Genomic DNA, 20,996 nt, shown 5'->3' with positions numbered 1-20,996 from the left:
CATGTCAAAAGACATCTGTTAGAATGTCTTGGAACAAAATTTCATGCAATTCGTTATTTAGTTATTATGTCGGTTAAGCCATCTTAAATTCATATGAATCGTTGTCCAGTTAGTGTTTAATTGAGTTAAGTCATTTCATATTCATATGAATCGCCAGTCAGTTATCTTGTCAATTGTTACATGTTGTGAAAGTCAATTTACGAAATATCAAAGAAACTCGTCTTTAACCGTTTTTGTGTCTGTGCTGGAATTTAATTCATGGACAGCCTTTTCGTGTCAGTGCTGGAATGAAGTCACAGACTGAACCTTTTCGTGTCTGTGCTGGAATGAAGTCACGGACTGAGCCTTTTCGTGTCAGTGCTGGAATGAAGTCACAGACTGAGCCTTTTCGTGTCAGTGCTGGAATGAAGTCACGGACAGCCTTTTCGTGTCAGTGCAGGAATGAAGCCATTGACTGAGCCTTTTCGTGTCTGTGCTGGAATGAAGTCACGGACAGCCTTTTCGTGTCTGTGCTGGAATGAAGTCACAGACTAAGCCTTTTCGTGTCTGTGCTGGAATGAAGTCACAGACTGAGCCTTTTCGTGTCTGTGCTGGAATGAAGTCACAGACTGAGCCTTTTCGTGTCTGTGCTGGAATGAAGTCAGACTGAGCCTTTTCGTGTCTGTGCTGGAATGAAGTCACAGACTGAGCCTTTTCGTGTCATTGCTGGAATGAAGCCATTGACTGAGCCTTTTCGTGTCAGTGCTGGAATGAAGTCACGGACAGCCTTTTCGTGTCAGTGCTGGAATGAAGTCACGGACTGAGCCTTTTCGTGTCAGTGCTGGAATGAAGCCATTGACTGAGCCTTTTCATGTCAGTGCTGGAATGAAGCCATTGACTGAGCCTTTTCGTGTCAGTGCTGGAATAAAGCCATTGACTGAGCCTTTTCGTGTCAATGCTGGAATGAAGTCACGGACAGCCTTTTCGTGTCAGTGCTGGAATGAAGTCACGGACTGAGCCTTTTCATGTCAGTGCTGGAATGAAGCCATTGACTGAGCCTTTTCGTGTCAGTGCTGGAATGAAGCCATTGACTGAGCCTTTTCATGTCAGTGCTGGAATGAAGTCACGGACAGTCTTTTCGTGTCAGTGCTGGAATGAAGTCACGGACTGAACCTTTTCGTGTCAGTGCTGGAATGAAGCCATTGACTGAGCCTTTTCATGTCAGTACTGGAATGAAGCCATTGGCTGAGCCTTTTCGTGTCAGTGCTGGAATGAAGTCACGGACTGAGCCTTTTCGTGTCAGTGCTGGAATGAAGTCACAGACTGAGCCTTTTCGTGATATCAAACTAAAAGCATTGGGCAGTGCACTGTCACATCCACAACATAACTAAATTGATTGCACACCGTCACCTACAAAAAAGTTCATGATTTAATATAAAATATTTTTACTCAATGCTGTCCTTAAAAATTAATTAATCATAATTGGTTAACCAAAACATTGCTTACTTTACAAATATAGAGACTGCATCTTGATAGATGCATTTTGGGGTATCATGTGACCAAATGTCATCTGCTAACTTAATTTTCTACATTTTACAACTATGATCCAATATATAATATATAGTTTATATAATTATAAAATGCTTGATAAATTCACTAGCGTGATTAGATGTATTCGTTTCAAATGATTTAAACTTATTTATTTGCTGTAATAATACAGTTTTTGGATTTGCCAACAGGCTGACGCCTATATATTAAGGCCTTTCCCAGAATTTTACAAACATATGGCATTTGTAGTCAGCATGACATGTATATACTTTTACCAGAATTTTTTACATTCTTGGAAAAAAGAAAAAAGGTAGAAGAAAAGCTAGGTGTCAGACATATGATTAAGGATCACATAGATATTGAGAGAGGAAACCTGCTGTCACCACTTCATGGACTACTCTTTTTGATTAGCAACAAGGGATCTTCTATGTTTACCATCCCACAGACAGGATAGTACGTACGACAGCCTTTGATACACCAGTCGTGGTGCACTGGCTGGAACGAGAAATACCCCAATGGGCCAACCGAAGGGGATCGATCCCAGACCATTCGCACATTGAGCGAACACTTTAACACTGGGCTACATCCCGCCCCTCCGTTAGTCATGATTGACTCAAAGATGCATCGATCAGTTTCACCCTAAAACATTAACACCTCTTATAACTCGCTGATATTATTCCCAAATTAATTTACTGCATACATTTACATTATAATAATTATGGTGTTGACTTTTTCCTAAAACATGAAGAAAACAATATTGAGCAAACTCTGATTATAACACTGTCAAATTACCATCTTCAGTATGTTCCCTTGTTCTTGTTTACTGACATGAGTTGCCTCCCCTATATTATAAAGCTATAAAACTAAAAAATGCAAGAAGCTGGCAAATGAAAACCTTTGTTTTAGGTATAAACAATAACTACATGAATATTTTATGTACGGTGGATATCTCAAGAACTATTATACTGGATGGAAAGGAAGACATTTCTTGATATCTACTAAAATCGAACCACATCGTATAAAGGGACGGAGAGTGCATGTCTTAAATTACTAATTAAAATAATTTTAAAAGTTTCACTAGGTGAACCATTCACCACAATCCTAAAACTGTGCAGGTGAGTATGGAGGGTGTGTGAGGGATTACTCATCTTTACTGGCAAACACTGCATGAGAAATAGAACGCAATCTTGGAGATAAGTCCCATTATCATACAGGACGGGCTAAATCTTGTCCCAGACTATGAGGTAATCCACAAGTCTCAAAAAAAAATCTCTAGTAGTGATGCATCTAGTCGTACTACTTGTATAACGTCCAAGATTCTGAAGAAAGGAAATGTTTTCAGGGTTTCTAGATTATGGTAGCCCCACTCACATGGCCAGTGATATTCAATGTTGGGCTAGTAAATAACTACAATTGCCATGCCCGATGGCTAGTGAAATATTTTTAGGTCAAATGTTGCAGTTAAGTCTATTTTAATATCCTGCCCCCACCCCAACCCCCGAATGTTAAGTGTTTTTACACTCTTTAGGTGACATATCTGATTATTACTATTATTTAGTAAAATTTTATTAACTTAAAGTAAAGTAGGGCTTGTAAATGTTTAATCACGGCTAGTAAATGTTTTAAATCACTGATCCCATGGCTAGTGGATTTTATAAAAATTCTAGAAGCCCTGTGATTTATTTAACAACGCACTCAACACATTTTTTATTTACGGTTATATGTCGGACATATGGTTGAGGACCACACAGATATTGAGAGAAGAAATCTACTGTCGCCACTTCATGGACTATTCTTTTTGATTAGCAGCAAGGGATCTTTTATATGCACCATCCCACAGACAGGATAATACATACCACGGCCTTTGTTACACCAGTTGTGGAGCACTGGCTGGAACGAGAAATAGTCCAATGGGCCCACCGACGGGAATCAATCTAGGATCGATTGTGCATCAAGCATGTGTTGTACCACTGAGCTACTTCCCGCCTGCCCCCAACACCACCACCCCCCAAGATTCTGAACGCGATGTTGAGGCAGTCATCATCAGCATGGTTGATTCCATCTCTATAATCTTGAGGAGCGTTATGTAGCCCAGTGGTAAAGCATTCACTTGATGCGCAGTCAGTCTAGGATCGATCCCCGTCGGTGGACCCATTGGGATATTTCTCGTTCCTGCCAACTACATGTAGTGCTCCACAACTCGTGTATCAAAGGCTGTGCTGTGTACTATCCTGTCTGTGGGATGGTGCATATAAAAGATCCCTTGCTGCTAATTGAAAAGAGTAGCTCAGGAAGTGGCGACAGCGTGTTTCCTCTCTCAATATCTGTGTGGTCCTTAACCATATGTCCGATGCCATATAACCATAAATAAAATGTGTCGAGTGCATCGTTAAATAAAACATTTCCTTCCTTCCTGTAATCTTGAAATGGTACACACGATTCCAGCAGTGTACAGCCAGTGAACTCGGTGAGCTACACTCAGTACTGAACGGCTGGTCAGACACAAGACTGAAGATGTCCCAGAGTGTTGGAGGATGGCTTGTCTGTCTCTGATGGTATTATGTAGTAATGTCTGTAGAAGTGTTCCACAGTGTTAGAGGATGGCTTGTCTGTCTCTGATGGTATCATCATGTAGTAATGTCTGTAGAAGTGTTCCACAGTGTTAGAGGATGGCTTGTCTGTCTCTGATGGTATCATCATGTAGTAATGTCTGTAGAAGTGTTCCACAGTGTTAGAGGATGGCTTGTCTGTCTCTGATGGTATCATCATGTAGTAATGTCTGTAGAAGTGTTCCACCAACTTTGACAAAAGACATCCTAAATGAAGAGAGCCGGATGTAGCCCAGTGATTCAGCGCTCGCTTGATGTGCGGTCAGTCTGGGATCGATCCCTGTTGGTGGGCCCATTGGGCTATTTCTCGTTCCAGCCAGTGCACCACGACTGGTATATCAAAGGCCATGGTATGTGCTATCCTGTCTATAGGATGGTGCATATAAAAGATCCTTTGCAGGGTGTAATTTGTTTTTAAAATTTTGATTAGCAGTTTTTTCTACTGGATGGAGAATTGATTAGCAACTATTGGAATTTGATTAGCACTTTAATAAAATGAGTAAACACAAATAAAACACATTCTTTTCAATAAAATTGCATATTTCTTATGTATTGTGGGCTGCTTACCCCAAAATAAAACAAGCACAGAACAGTACATGTGAAGGGTCATCACTGTCACTTGTTTACAAGGCCGTATCCTCCGGAGGTCAAGGGAGGCAGTTGCCTCCCCCCTCCCCCTCCACACACACACCCAGAGAATCTCACTTTGTTTTTTTTTGGCTATATCAAAATAGCATAGAAATGTCAGGGTTTAATTTTTATAGTACAACATATTTCTGAATAATACAAAATGTATTTGTCAATGGTTATGCTAAGCAGCTTGGTCATCTAACTTGTTCAAAGTGATTTTTTAGTCTTTCCTGAGTTGATTTGTATGTCTGATCCAAAGTGCAATTGAAGCCCGAGACAAATTCCTCATTTGGCTGATCATTCCAACGTATTCGGTGTTCATTTTTGTTATGAAAATTTACAATTCTTAAATGATATATATACGTATTTTACCGGAACATTATTTGCCGAGGCAATTCAAAATTAAAAACGCCAAGCTGTTAATTAGTCGATAATACCGTATGTATACGCAAACAATTTCGCGGCTAAAATAATTCGCGATCAAGCTTTCATTTTACATTTTCACGATAGTTTTTGCCAATAATAAAATAAAAATGACCAGTATCAACTGAACTCCTTTCAATGACAGTTTTACGTACGATATAATTATACTCGAGACATTCTCGCCATGCGGTCCGCGTTCCGTTAGTCTTGTCCGCATGTATGCATAGGCGTACATAGGATTTTGAAAAGGGGGGTTCCAATACATAGGATTTTGAAAAGGGGGGTTCTAAAATAGATTGCAGAGATATTGGGCATATATTTCTATGTTGAGTAAATATAATAATGTCAGATATCAATGTCAGATATATTAAATTATAAAAAAAGCGATTTGAGGGGGGGGTTCGGTTGAACCCATCGAACCCCCCCCCCCCCCCCCCCCCCCAATGTACACCCATGTTATGTCTGATAATACATGATGCAGAAAACTTGAAAAATCACAAACTAGACCAAATACTATTTATTAGTAGTATTCATAGGTTGCATTCAGGTTTACAAATAACGAAAGCCACAAGTATTTATTGAATATAAGAATAATTAGTGTAAAAACAACAAACTTGAATCTCATCGTCACGAGATACCAGACGTGAGTTCAGCCAGCCGTTTGTCACTAATGTTTGCCAGACTGTTTTTTACATAACAAGTTAAACTGAACGACCACTTCGACAACCGGTCAAAATAATTATCAGACATTTTGACTACTGGCTATCCCTGAACGCAGTTCATGCATAGCACCGAGTGTCACTTGTAGTATAAAACCACGTGGCAGGTAATTTGAAGATAAAAATAAAGTGCTTTCGATGCGCTATGTGTTTTGTATCTATAGGCATTATTCAAAGCTAAATTGGAAATAAGTTAATGCGTAATTAAATTCGCGGAGCTATCAGCATTTTTGCAGTATATTTAATTTGTGAACATAATATATATGCGTGCACGGTAGGCTACAAGTTCAGTGTACAAGGTCATAGCTGCTTGCAAATTAGGTTACCACGATGACGTAGCAACTAGTACGTTACGTCACTGTTCTTGTTAAAACGTCAAACATCCTCCGCATATTCCGACAGTATTTTCTATTTGAAATACTAACACACGCGAGAAGGTGGTACACTGAGATAAATTTTAAAAATGTTTATCATTGGCGAATCAGTTACCTTGGCTGCGATCACGGAAAATCGACACCCCTAAGTGTGTTCTCCCGCGATCTCAATTCAAAGATCAATTTGGTTACAAAAAACATGCATCGCAAACTGCTAGTCATTGTTACAATATTGCATCGCGATCGCAAGATTTTGCATCGCTTTTTGCGAACCCGGTCATTTTGCAGCCTGCTTTGCTGCTAATTGAAAAGAGTTGCAAGCGGGTGTGCCAGTAATGGGTCAATTATTTGATATATACACTGTAATATGTTCAGGAAATTTACAGATATTTAATTATAAGGTTAGTATCTTTAAATTATTGGACTTATCTTGAAAATGAAACATGTTTTTAAATTTCATTAATATTCACATTATTACAATGTAAATTCACCATAAAATAGTACAAAATAATCACTAAAATGCAGTTTTATTATTCAGTTGCAAAGAAATTGGGCCCTCGTGTACATGTCTCACAAACATTTCAGCTGATTTTGAAATTTGTAATTCTCACCCCTGTAAATTGCAGTACATGTAGGGCTACAGAAAGTACTAGATCTCAGTACACATATGGCTATAGAAAGTACTAGATCTCAGTACACATATCGCTGCAGAAAGTACTAGATCGCAGCAGAAAGTACTAGATCACAGTACACCTAGGGCTGCAGAAAGTACTAGATTGCAGTATACCTAGGGCTGCAGAAAGTACTAGATTGCAGTACACCTAGGGCTGCAGAAAGTACTAGATCTCAGTACACATATGGCTGCAGAAAGTACTAGATCGCAGTACACCTAGGGCTGCAGAAAGTACTAGATTGCAGTACACCTAGGGCTGCACAAAGTACTAGATCACAGTATACATATGACTGCAGAAAGTACTAGATCACAGTATACATATGGCTGCAGAAAGTACTAGATCTCAGTATACATATGGCTGCAGAAAGTACTAGATCTCAGTATACATATGGCTGCAGAAAGTACTAGATCATAGTACACATATGGCTTCAGAAAGTACTAGATCTCAGTACATATATGGCTTCAGAAAGTACTAGATCTCAGTATACATATGGCTGCAGAAAGTACTAGATCTCAGTATACATATATGGCTGCAGAAAGTACTAGATCACAGTACACATATGGCTGCAGAAAGTACTAGATCTCAGTATACATATATGGCTGCAGAAAGTACTAGATCTCAGTATACATATGGCTGCAGAAAGTACTAGATCACAGTATACATATCGCTGCAGAAAGTACTAGATCTCAGTATACATATATGGCTGCAGAAAGTACTAGATCACAGTACACGTATGGCTGCAGAAAATACTAGATCTCAGTACACATATGGCTGCAGAAAGTACTAGATCTCAGTACACGTATGGCTGCAGAAAGTACTAGATCACAGTATACATATCGCTGAAGAAAGTACTAGATCTCAGTACACGTATGGCTGCAGAAAGTACTAGATCACAGTATACATATGGCTGCAGAAAGTACTAGATCTCAGTACACGTATGGCTGCAGAAAGTACTAGATCTCAGTATACATATGGCTGCAGAAAGTACTAGATCTCAGTACACGTATGGCTGCAGAAAGTACTAGATCACAGTATACATATCGCTGCAGAAAGTACTAGATCTCAGTACACGTATGGCTGCAGAAAGTACTAGATCTCAGTATACATATGGCTTCAGAAAGTACTAGATCTCAGTATACATATGGCTACAGAAAGTACTAGATCACAGTACACATATGGCTGCAGAAAGTACTAGATCACAGTATACGTATGGCTTCAGAAAGTACTAGATCTCAGTATACATATGGCTTCAGAAAGTACTAGATCACAGTACACGTATGGCTGCAGAAAGTACTAGATCTCAGTACACGTATGGCTGCAGAAAGTACTAGATCTCAGTACACGTATGGCTGCAGAAAGTACTAGATCTCAGTATACGTATGGCTGCAGAAAGTACTAGATCTCAGTACACGTATGGCTTCAGAAAGTACTAGATCACAGTACACATATGGCTGCAGAAAGTACTAGATCTCAGTATACATATATGGCTGCAGAAAGTACTAGATCACAGTACACATATGGCTACAGAAAGTACTAGATCACAGTACACATATGGCTACAGAAAGTACTAGATCTCAGTATACATATGGCTGCAGAAAGTACTAGATCACAGTATACATATGGCTGCAGAAAGTACTAGATCTCAGTATACATATGGCTGCAGAAAGTACTAGATCATAGTACACATATGGCTTCAGAAAGTACTAGATCTCAGTACATATATGGCTTCAGAAAGTACTAGATCTCAGTATACATATAGCTACAGAAAGTACTAGATCTCAGTATACATATGGCTGCAGAAAGTACTAGATCTCAGTATATATATATGGCTACAGAAAGTACTAGATCACAGTACACATATGGCTACAGAAAGTACTAGATCTCAGTATACATATATGGCTGCAGAAAGTACTAAATCATAGTACACATATGGCTGCAGAAAGTACTAGATCATAGTACACATATGGCTGCAGAAAGTACTAGATCTCAGTATACATATATGGCTGCAGAAAGTACTAGATCACAGTACACATATGGCTGCAGAAAGTACTAGATCTCAGTATACATATAGCTACAGAAAGTACTAGATCACAGTACACATATGGCTACAGAAAGTACTAGATCTCAGTATACATATATGGCTGCAGAAAGTACTAGATCCTAGTACACATATGGCTGCAGAAAGTACTAGATCATAGTACACATATGGCTGAAGAAAGTACTAGATCATAGTACACATATGGCTGCAGAAAGTACTAGATCTCAGTATACATATACTCTTCAAAAGAAGAAACGCAAAACCACATTGTCGTAACATTTGGAGAATTGATTTAATTATTGAATGGTGAGTCCGATAATTACCAAATGTTGCAGGATTGTTCACAATTCACTCTAGTCCATTGTGAGTAAGTGATAGGACACACCACCAAGGTCAAGGTCATCTGGAGTCAATACCGGGTGTGGCCTCCAAGTGTGTTGACAACTGCCTGGCACCGCCTGCCCATTGAAGCAACCAGAGTACGGATGACGTCCCGGGGGATGGTGGCCCACTCGGCCTGCAAGGCTGCTGCCAGCTCGGGCAGGGTCTGGGGCTGTGGTTGTCGCTGTCGGAGGCGTCGGTCCAACTCGTCCCATAGATGCTCAATTGGGTTCAAATCCGGTGATATCGATGGCCAAGGAAGGACATTAATGTTGTTGTTCTGTAGGAAAGCCGTTGTGAGACGTGCTGTGTGAGGCCTGGTGTTGTCATGTTGGAACACTGCGTTGGCGTTGGCCATAACTGGAACGATGTGTGGCCGGAGGATCTGGTCAATGTAGCCCTGTGCATTCAGGTTGCCCTGCACGTGGACCAGGTCAGTTCTGCCAGTGTGTGAGATGGCTGCCCACACCATGACACTACCCCCGCCGAATCTGTCCACTTCCTGCACGCAGTTTGCCGCATAACGTTCACCACGACGCCTATACACGCGACATCTTCCATCATGACGTCGGAGCAGAAATCGGGACTCGTCACTGAACCACACCTGTCTCCATCGCAGTTGAGGCCATTGTCGATGAATCTGGCACCACTGCAGTCGGAGTCGACGGTGTTGTGGTGTTAAGATGACACCTCGAACTGGACGTCTGGCACGAATTCCTACCTCACGTAGGCGGTTCCGTACGGTCTGGTCGGATATCCTGCGCAAACCTGGTATTGCTGCGGCTGTGGAGGTGGCAGTAGTCAATCGTTCCCGAAGGTGGCGTACCCGGATGTAGCGGTCCTGCCCGGGGGTAGTGACCCGTGGTCGACCGGATCTAGGGAGGTCACGTGTTGATCCATGTTGCTGGTAACGGTCCCACAGTCTGGAGATGGTGCTTGGGGACACATGGAATGCCCTGGCAACGGCCATTCTGGATTCGCCTGCGTCTAGTCGGCCGATGGCATTGTTTCTCTGCGGTTCACTGAGACGTGGCATGTCCTGGATTGTCAACTGTCGGCCAGATACAGAGGCCAGGCAAGCGAACACCCTGCATTTATACTGTCGGTGTTCATGTTGCACGTGCAGACAACGCACGTGCAGTGGTGACATGGTTTGCACGTGGCTGCGTTTTTGCGAATATTCACATTTTGGAACTTTATTGTACAGTAGCTGCGTTTTATCGAATGTAACCGTGGGAATGTGTTTGGGACGTGCAATGACCTTATATTCACAAAGCATGAACCGGTAGGAAACATAAAATCGGAGTTATAACCCATTTGTACCCTTTTGCGTTTCTTTTTTTCAAGAGTATATATGGCTGCAGAAAGTACTAGATCATAGTACACATATGGCTGCAGAAAGTACTAGATCATAGTACACATATGGCTGAAGAAAGTACTAGATCATAGTACACATATGGCTGCAGAAAGTACTAGATCTCAGTATACATATATGGCTGCAGAAAGTACTAGATCTCAGTATACATATGGCTACAGAAAGTACTAGATCTCAGTATACATATGGCTGCAGAAAGTACTAGATCATAGTACACATATGGCTGCAGAAAGTACTAGATCTCAGTATACATATGGCTACAGAAAGTACTAGATCACAGTACACATATGGCTACAGAAAGTACTAGATCTCAGTATACATATATGGCTGCAGAAAGTACTAGATCATAGTACACATATGGCTGCAGAAAGTACTAGATCATAGCACACATATGGCTGAAGAAAGTACTAGATCATAGTACACATATGGCTGCAGAAAGTACTAGATCTCAGTATACATATATGGCTGCAGAAAGTACTAGATCACAGTACACATATGGCTGCAGAAAGTACTAGATCTCAGTACACATATGGCTGCAGAAAGTACTAGATCTCAGTACACATATGGCTGCAGAAAGTACTAGATCACAGTACACATATGGCTGCAGAAAGTACTAGATCACAGTACACATATGGCTGCAGAAAGTACTAGATCTCAGTAGACATATGGCTGCAGAAAGTACTAGATCACAGTACACATATCGCTGCAGAAAGTACTAGATCACAGTACACATATGGCTGTAGAAAGTACTAGATCTCAGTATACATATATGGCTGCAGAAAGTACTAGATCTCAGTATACATATGGCTGCAGAAAGTACTAGATCTCAGTATACATATGGCTACAGAAAGTACTAGATCACAGTACACATATCGCTACAGAAAGTACTAGATCTCAGTATACATATATGGCTGCAGAAAGTACTAGATCATAGTACACATATGGCTGCAGAAAGTACTAGATCATAGTACACATATGGTTGCAGAAAGTACTAGATCTGAGTATACATATATGGCTGCAGAAAGTACTAGATCACAGTACACATATGGCTGCAGAAAGTACTAGATCTCAGTATACATATATGGCTGCAGAAAGTACTAGATCTCAGTATACATATGGCTGCAGAAAGTACTAGATCACAGTATACATATCGCTGCAGAAAGTACTAGATCTCAGTATACATATATGGCTGCAGAAAGTACTAGATCACAGTACACGTATGGCTGCAGAAAATACTAGATCTCAGTACACATATGGCTGCAGAAAGTACTAGATCTCAGTACACGTATGGCTGCAGAAAGTACTAGATCACAGTATACATATCGCTGAAGAAAGTACTAGATCTCAGTACACGTATGGCTGCAGAAAGTACTAGATAACAGTATACATATGGCTGCAGAAAGTACTAGATCTCAGTACACGTATGGCTGCAGAAAGTACTAGATCTCAGTATACATATGGCTGCAGAAAGTACTAGATCTCAGTACACGTATGGCTGCAGAAAGTACTAGATCACAGTATACATATCGCTGCAGAAAGTACTAGATCTCAGTACACGTATGGCTGCAGAAAGTACTAGATCTCAGTATACATATGGCTTCAGAAAGTACTAGATCTCAGTATACATATGGCTACAGAAAGTACTAGATCACAGTACACATATGGCTGCAGAAAGTACTAGATCACAGTATACGTATGGCTTCAGAAAGTACTAGATCTCAGTATACATATGGCTTCAGAAAGTACTAGATCACAGTACACGTATGGCTGCAGAAAGTACTAGATCTCAGTACACGTATGGCTGCAGAAAGTACTAGATCTCAGTACACGTATGGCTGCAGAAAGTACTAGATCTCAGTATACGTATGGCTGCAGAAAGTACTAGATCTCAGTACACGTATGGCTTCAGAAAGTACTAGATCACAGTACACATATGGCTGCAGAAAGTACTAGATCTCAGTATACATATATGGCTGCAGAAAGTACTAGATCACAGTACACATATGGCTACAGAAAGTACTAGATCACAGTACACATATGGCTACAGAAAGTACTAGATCTCAGTATACATATGGCTGCAGAAAGTACTAGATCACAGTATACATATGGCTGCAGAAAGTACTAGATCTCAGTATACATATGGCTGCAGAAAGTACTAGATCATAGTACACATATGGCTTCAGAAAGTACTAGATCTCAGTACATATATGGCTTCAGAAAGTACTAGATCTCAGTATACATATAGCTACAGAAAGTACTAGATCTCAGTATACATATGGCTGCAGAAAGTACTAGATCTCAGTATATATATATGGCTACAGAAAGTACTAGATCGCAGTACACATATGGCTACAGAAAGTACTAGATCTCAGTATACATATATGGCTGCAGAAAGTACTAAATCATAGTACACATATGGCTGCAGAAAGTACTAGATCATAGTACACATATGGCTGCAGAAAGTACTAGATCTCAGTATACATATATGGCTGCAGAAAGTACTAGATCACAGTACACATATGGCTGCAGAAAGTACTAGATCTCAGTATACATATAGCTACAGAAAGTACTAGATCACAGTACACATATGGCTACAGAAAGTACTAGATCTCAGTATACATATATGGCTGCAGAAAGTACTAGATCCTAGTACACATATGGCTGCAGAAAGTACTAGATCATAGTACACATATGGCTGAAGAAAGTACTAGATCATAGTACACATATGGCTGCAGAAAGTACTAGATCTCAGTATACATATACTCTTCAAAAGAAGAAACGCAAAACCACATTGTCGTAACATTTGGAGAATTGATTTAATTATTGAATGGTGAGTCCGATAATTACCAAATGTTGCAGGATTGTTCACAATTCACTCTAGTCCATTGTGAGTAAGTGATAGGACACACCACCAAGGTCAAGGTCATCTGGAGTCAATACCGGGTGTGGCCTCCAAGTGTGTTGACAACTGCCTGGCACCGCCTGCCCATTGAAGCAACCAGAGTACGGATGACGTCCCGGGGGATGGTGGCCCACTCGGCCTGCAAGGCTGCTGCCAGCTCGGGCAGGGTCTGGGGCTGTGGTTGTCGCTGTCGGAGGCGTCGGTCCAACTCGTCCCATAGATGCTCAATTGGGTTCAAATCCGGTGATATCGATGGCCAAGGAAGGACATTAATGTTGTTGTTCTGTAGGAAAGCCGTTGTGAGACGTGCTGTGTGAGGCCTGGTGTTGTCATGTTGGAACACTGCGTTGGCGTTGGCCATAACTGGAACGATGTGTGGCCGGAGGATCTGGTCAATGTAGCCCTGTGCATTCAGGTTGCCCTGCACGTGGACCAGGTCAGTTCTGCCAGTGTGTGAGATGGCTGCCCACACCATGACACTACCCCCGCCGAATCTGTCCACTTCCTGCACGCAGTTTGCCGCATAACGTTCACCACGACGCCTATACACGCGACATCTTCCATCATGACGTCGGAGCAGAAATCGGGACTCGTCACTGAACCACACCTGTCTCCATCGCAGTTGAGGCCATTGTCGATGAATCTGGCACCACTGCAGTCGGAGTCGACGGTGTTGTGGTGTTAAGATGACACCTCGAACTGGACGTCTGGCACGAATTCCTACCTCACGTAGGCGGTTCCGTACGGTCTGGTCAGATATCCTGCGCAAACCTGGTATTGCTGCGGCTGTGGAGGTGGCAGTAGTCAATCGTTCCCGAAGGTGGCGTACCCGGATGTAGCGGTCCTGCCCGGGGGTAGTGACCCGTGGTCGACCGGATCTAGGGAGGTCACGTGTTGATCCATGTTGCTGGTAACGGTCCCACAGTCTGGAGATGGTGCTTGGGGACACATGGAATGCCCTGGCAACGGCCATTCTGGATTCGCCTGCGTCTAGTCGGCCGATGGCATTGTTTCTCTGCGGTTCACTGAGACGTGGCATGTCCTGGATTGTCAACTGTCGGCCAGATACAGAGGCCAGGCAAGCGAACACCCTGCATTTATACTGTCGGTGTTCATGTTGCACGTGCAGACAACGCACGTGCAGTGGTGACATGGTTTGCACGTGGCTGCGTTTTTGCGAATATTCACATTTTGGAACTTTATTGTACAGTAGCTGCGTTTTATCGAATGTAACCGTGGGAATGTGTTTGGGACGTGCAATGACCTTATATTCACAAAGCATGAACCGGTAGGAAACATAAAATCGGAGTTATAACCCATTTGTACCCTTTTGCGTTTCTTTTTTTCAAGAGTATATATGGCTGCAGAAAGTACTAGATCATAGTACACATATGGCTGCAGAAAGTACTAGATCATAGTACACATATGGCTGAAGAAAGTACTAGATCATAGTACACATATGGCTGCAGAAAGTACTAGATCTCAGTATACATATATGGCTGCAGAAAGTACTAGATCTCAGTATACATATGGCTACAGAAAGTACTAGATCTCAGTATACATATGGCTGCAGAAAGTACTAGATCATAGTACACATATGGCTGCAGAAAGTACTAGATCTCAGTATACATATGGCTACAGAAAGTACTAGATCACAGTACACATATGGCTACAGAAAGTACTAGATCTCAGTATACATATATGGCTGCAGAAAGTACTAGATCACAGTACACATATGGCTGCAGAAAGTACTAGATCATAGCACACATATGGCTGCAGAAAGTACTAGATCATAGTACACATATGGCTGCAGAAAGTACTAGATCTAGTACAGTATACATATATGGCTGCAGAAAGTACTAGATCACAGTACACATATGGCTGCAGAAAGTACTAGATCACAGTACACATATGGCTGCAGAAAGTACTAGATCTCAGTACACATATGGCTGCAGAAAGTACTAGATCACAGTACACATATGGCTGCAGAAAGTACTAGATCACAGTACACATATGGCTGCAGAAAGTACTAGATCACAGTACACATATGGCTGCAGAAAGTACTAGATCTCAGTAGACATATGGCTGCAGAAAGTACTAGATCACAGTACACATATCGCTGCAGAAAGTACTAGATCACAGTACACATATGGCTGTAGAAAGTACTAGATCTCAGTATACATATATGGCTGCAGAAAGTACTAGATCTCAGTATACATATGGCTGCAGAAAGTACTAGATCTCAGTATACATATGGCTACAGAAAGTACTAGATCACAGTACACATATCGCTACAGAAAGTACTAGATCTCAGTATACATATATGGCTGCAGAAAGTACTAGATCATAGTACACATATGGCTGCAGAAAGTACTAGATCATAGTACACATATGGTTGCAGAAAGTACTAGATCTGAGTATACATATATGGCTGCAGAAAGTACTAGATCACAGTACACATATGGCTGCAGAAAGTACTAGATCTCAGTATACATATATGGCTGCAGAAAGTACTAGATCTCAGTACACATATGGCTGTAGAAAGTACTAGATCATAGTACACATATGGCTGAAGAAAGTACTAGATCATAGTACAGATATGGCTGCAGAAAGTACTAGATCATAGTACACATATGGCTGCAGAAAGTACTAGATCATAGTACACATATGGCTGCAGAAAGTACTAGATCTCAGTACACATATGGCTGCAGAAAGTACTAGATCTCAGTACACATATGGCTACAGAAAGTACTAGATCTCAGTACACATATGGCTGCAGAAAGTACTACATGTAGATCTCAGTACACATATGGCTGCAGAAAGTACTAGATCACAGTACACATATGGCTGCAGAAAGTACTAGATCTCAGTATACATATGGCTACAGAAAGTACTAGATCACAGTACACATATGGCTACAGAAAGTACTAGATCTCAGTATACATATATGGCTACAGAAAGTACTAGATCATAGTACACATATGGCTGAAGAAAGTACTAGATCACAGTACACATATGGCTGCAGAAAGTACTAGATCTCAGTATACATATATGGCTGCAGAAAGTACTAGATCTCAGTATACATATGGCTACAGAAAGTACTAGATCACAGTACACATATGGCTACAGAAAGTACTAGATCTCAGTATACATATATGGCTACAGAAAGTACTAGATCATAGTACACATATGGCTGAAGAAAGTACTAGATCACAGTACACATATGGCTGCAGAAAGTACTAGATCTCAGTATACATATATGGCTGCAGAAAGTACTAGATCTCAGTATACATATGGCTGCAGAAAGTACTAGATCTCAGTATACATATGGCTACAGAAAGTACTAGATCTCAGTATACATATGGCTGCAGAAAGTACTAGATCATAGTACACATATGGCTGCAGAAAGTACTAGATCTCAGTATACATATGGCTACAGAAAGTACTAGATCACAGTACACATATGGCTACAGAAAGTACTAGATCTCAGTATACATATATGGCTGCAGAAAGTACTAGATCATAGTACACATATGGCTGCAGAAAGTACTAGATCATAGTACACATATGGCTGAAGAAAGTACTAGATCATAGTACACATATGGCTGCAGAAAGTACTAGATCTCAGTATACATATATGGCTGCAGAAAGTACTAGATCACAGTACACATATGGCTGCAGAAAGTACTAGATCTCAGTATACATATATGGCTGCAGAAAGTACTAGATCTCAGTACACATATGGCTGCAGAAAGTACTAGATCTCAGTACACATATGGCTGCAGAAAGTACTAGATCACAGTACACATATGGCTGCAGAAAGTACTAGATCACAGTACACATATGGCTGCAGAAAGTACTAGATCATAGTACACATATGGCTGAAGAAAGTACTAGATCATAGTACACATATGGCTGCAGAAAGTACTAGATCTCAGTATACATATATGGCTGCAGAAAGTACTAGATCACAGTACACATATGGCTGAAGAAAGTACTAGATCTCAGTATACATATGGCTACAGAAAGTACTAGATCACAGTACACATATGGCTGCAGAAAGTACTAGATCACAGTATACGTATGGCTTCAGAAAGTACTAGATCTCAGTATACATATAGCTTCAGAAAGTACTAGATCTCAGTATACATATGGCTGCAGAAAGTACTAGATCTCAGTACACGTATGGCTTCAGAAAGTACTAGATCACAGTACACATATCGCTGCAGAAAGTACTAGATCTCAGTATACATATGGCTACAGAAAGTACTAGATCTCAGTATACATATGGCTGCAGAAAGTACTAGATCTGCAGTACACATATGGCTGCAGAAAGTACTAGATCTCAGTACACATATGGCTTCAGAAAGTACTAGATCTCAGTATACATATGGCTGCAGAAAGTACTAGATCTCAGTATACATATATGGCTGCAGAAAGTACTAGATCTCAGTACACATATGGCTGCAGAAAGTACTAGATCTCAGTACATATATGGCTGCAGAAAGTACTAGATCTCAGTATACATATGGCTGCAGAAAGTACTAGATCTCAGTATACATATATGGCTGCAGAAAGTACTAGATCACAGTACACATATGGCTGCAGAAAGTACTAGATCTCAGTATACATATATGGCTGCAGAAAGTACTAGATCTCAGTACACATATGGCTGCAGAAAGTACTAGATCTCAGTATACATATATGGCTGCAGAAAGTACTAGATCACAGTACACATATGGCTGCAGAAAGTACTAGATCTCAGTATACATATATGGCTGCAGAAAGTACTAGATCACAGTACACATATGGCTGCAGAAAGTACTAGATCTCAGTATACATATATGGCTGCAGAAAGTACTAGATCACAGTACACATATGGCTGCAGAAAGTACTAGATCACAGTACACATATGGCTGCAGAAAGTACTAGATCACAGTACACATATGGCTGCAGAAAGTACTAGATCACAGTACACATATGGCTGCAGAAAGTACTAGATGGCTGAAGAAAGTACTAGATCACATCAGTACATACATATATGGCTGCAGAAAGTACTAGATCACAGTACACATATGGCTGCAGAAAGTACTAGATTTCAGTATACATATATGGCTGCAGAAAGTACTAGATCTCAGTACACATATGGCTGCAGAAAGTACTAGATCATAGTACACATATGGCTGAAGAAAGTACTAGATCATAGTACACATATGGCTGCAGAAAGTACTAGATCATAGTACACATATGGCTGCAGAAAGTACTAGATCATAGTACACATATGGCTGCAGAAAGTACTAGATCTCAGTACACATATGGCTGCAGAAAGTACTAGATCTCCGTACACATATGGCTACAGAAAGTACTAGATCTCAGTACACATATGGCTGCAGAAAGTACTACATGTAGATCTCAGTACACATATGGCTGCAGAAAGTACTAGATCTCAGTACACATATGGCTACAGAAAGTACTAGATCTCAGTACACATATGGCTGCAGAAAGTACTAGATCATAGTACACATATGGCTGAAGAAAGTACTAGATCATAGTACACATATGGCTGCAGAAAGTACTAGATCATAGTACACATATGGCTGTAGAAAGTACTAGATCTCAGTACACATATGGCTGCAGAAAGTACTAGATCTCAGTACACATTTGGCTGCAGAAAGTACTAGATCTCAGTACACATATGGCTGAAGAAAGTACTAGATCATAGTACACCTAAGGCTGCAGAAAGTACTAGATCATTTGCCAAATGCAAATGAAAATTCTGATTGACAAGCTGAAAAATATATCCGTCTGACTGGCAACTATAACTACAAATAAATACATGTATTTTATTAAAAAAAACACCCCATCATATTGTTCTGCTGTGAATGGTGAATATAAATGAAATAGAATTAATTAGAAAATTAACTTCAAATTCTGTTAACATGATTTTATATACATTGTGTATATATATCCGAATTCGAGTCACGAGAATTACGTAAACAGCATAATGTTTTATGTTAACCAATTTGTACTTGACTCTGTTCTTTGAATCATTTACAGAGACAACTGTGAGCTGTTAGAAATGTACCTTCAGTCAGGAGTTGATGATCATCGCTTGAACATTTTAAGAAGTTACCTTGCTTCCTGTGAGGATCCTACCAAACAGATGAGGATCAAGTCATTCTGTCAGTCGGTGCCAAGTCTCAAACAGTTGAGCCGTGTTACAGTTCGACAGTGTTTGGGAAATAAAATTCTCTCTTCAGTGATATTCCTTCCATTGCCAGTTGGACTTCAGAGCTATATTTCTTTGGATAGAGTTTTGTGATAAAATAACTTATTCTCCTTCATACACACACTCCGTACATAAAACCACAAGTAAGGGGAATACTGTGTAGTGCACATACTGAGATACAGTGTACCACAGTTTATTCCATAATAAAAATTATATACTTTAAAAGTCTGAAAATCCACACTCTTGCAACGTAAACCTTTAAACGAATTATAATGGGTCGTTACCCTTCTAGTGGCTTTTCACCTTCATCTGTGTATTCTCACAGTTCATCAACCTATAAAAAGACAACATAAAATTTAATGTGTGATATACTTTCAAAACAGTGTGAATTGCCTGTACCACAACTGAGATGATAAAAAACATGTCATGTCATAGGGTTTTACATGCACATTCAGAACAAGCTGTTGTAGCGCACGCCTGTTGTGGGCACCAGAGTGGGGGGAGGGGAGAGGAGGGACCGCCTGCACTGGCAGGTGCAAGGGAGCATCAGCAGCCCGATCAAATCGGTAGCAGGCGGGTGGGGGTGGTGGTGGTGCTATGGAATTTGAATGGAGCAGTTAAATGCCAAAGAGAAAAGGGTGCGCAATTTTGATTGAGGGAATTTGGCGCAATTTTGAATGGTCGGTCGAAAGGTAAATGACCGAGCTAATGTACGTTTTGATATTAGTGAATAAAGAGTAGCTCGTTAATTTTAGACCTTTACGATACTGTGGTGTCTCCCTAGGTTGCCCACTTCTGGTCGAGGCATCACCAAGTACCAAGTTATTACCAGCAGCAAGTATTGGGGGTTTGGGTGGGGGAGGCAGATATTCTTTTGTTCAGCTTCCCCCGGGTGCATTGCAATTGTGTACTCGGAACGGTGTTTTTTTGGATAAAAAACACATTGTCACCTCCTTATATAGTGCTCTAACAGCACCCTCTACCAAACACTTATGCAAATTACCAACCTTTAGGTACTTCGACCAAGGAGAAAATAGTTACTTTCTAATTCATTCCTCAAACGAAAGAAACAATATTAGCCATGCTTGCTCCATTTGTTATGTGAACAGTGGAGT

General features: G+C 40.8%; 1 protein-coding gene across 2 annotated transcripts in view; it reads left to right on the top strand.

Annotated features, from left to right (window-relative positions):
- Positions 1-20,416, top strand: part of LOC121388717 (ankyrin repeat domain-containing protein 50-like) — a 31,574-nt gene extending 11,158 nt beyond the window's left edge. The window contains exon 7 of one of the 2 annotated variants that reach the window (XM_041520184.1): positions 19,710-20,416. In XM_041520184.1, the coding sequence (XP_041376118.1) occupies positions 19,710-19,974 (265 nt within the window). In that variant the 3' untranslated portion in view covers positions 19,975-20,416. Of the gene's footprint in view, positions 1-280; positions 1,605-19,709 lie in introns of those variants that run through there. The other variant, XM_041520185.1, reaches the window with a different exon arrangement.
- The last annotated feature ends 580 nt before the right edge of the window (positions 20,417-20,996 follow it).

Source organism: Gigantopelta aegis, chromosome 14, assembly GCF_016097555.1.
Source record: "Gigantopelta aegis isolate Gae_Host chromosome 14, Gae_host_genome, whole genome shotgun sequence".
NCBI lineage: Eukaryota > Metazoa > Mollusca > Gastropoda > Neomphalida > Peltospiridae > Gigantopelta > Gigantopelta aegis.
Note: the sequence above shows the minus strand (reverse complement) of the source record. Positions and strands in the feature narration are given on the sequence as shown.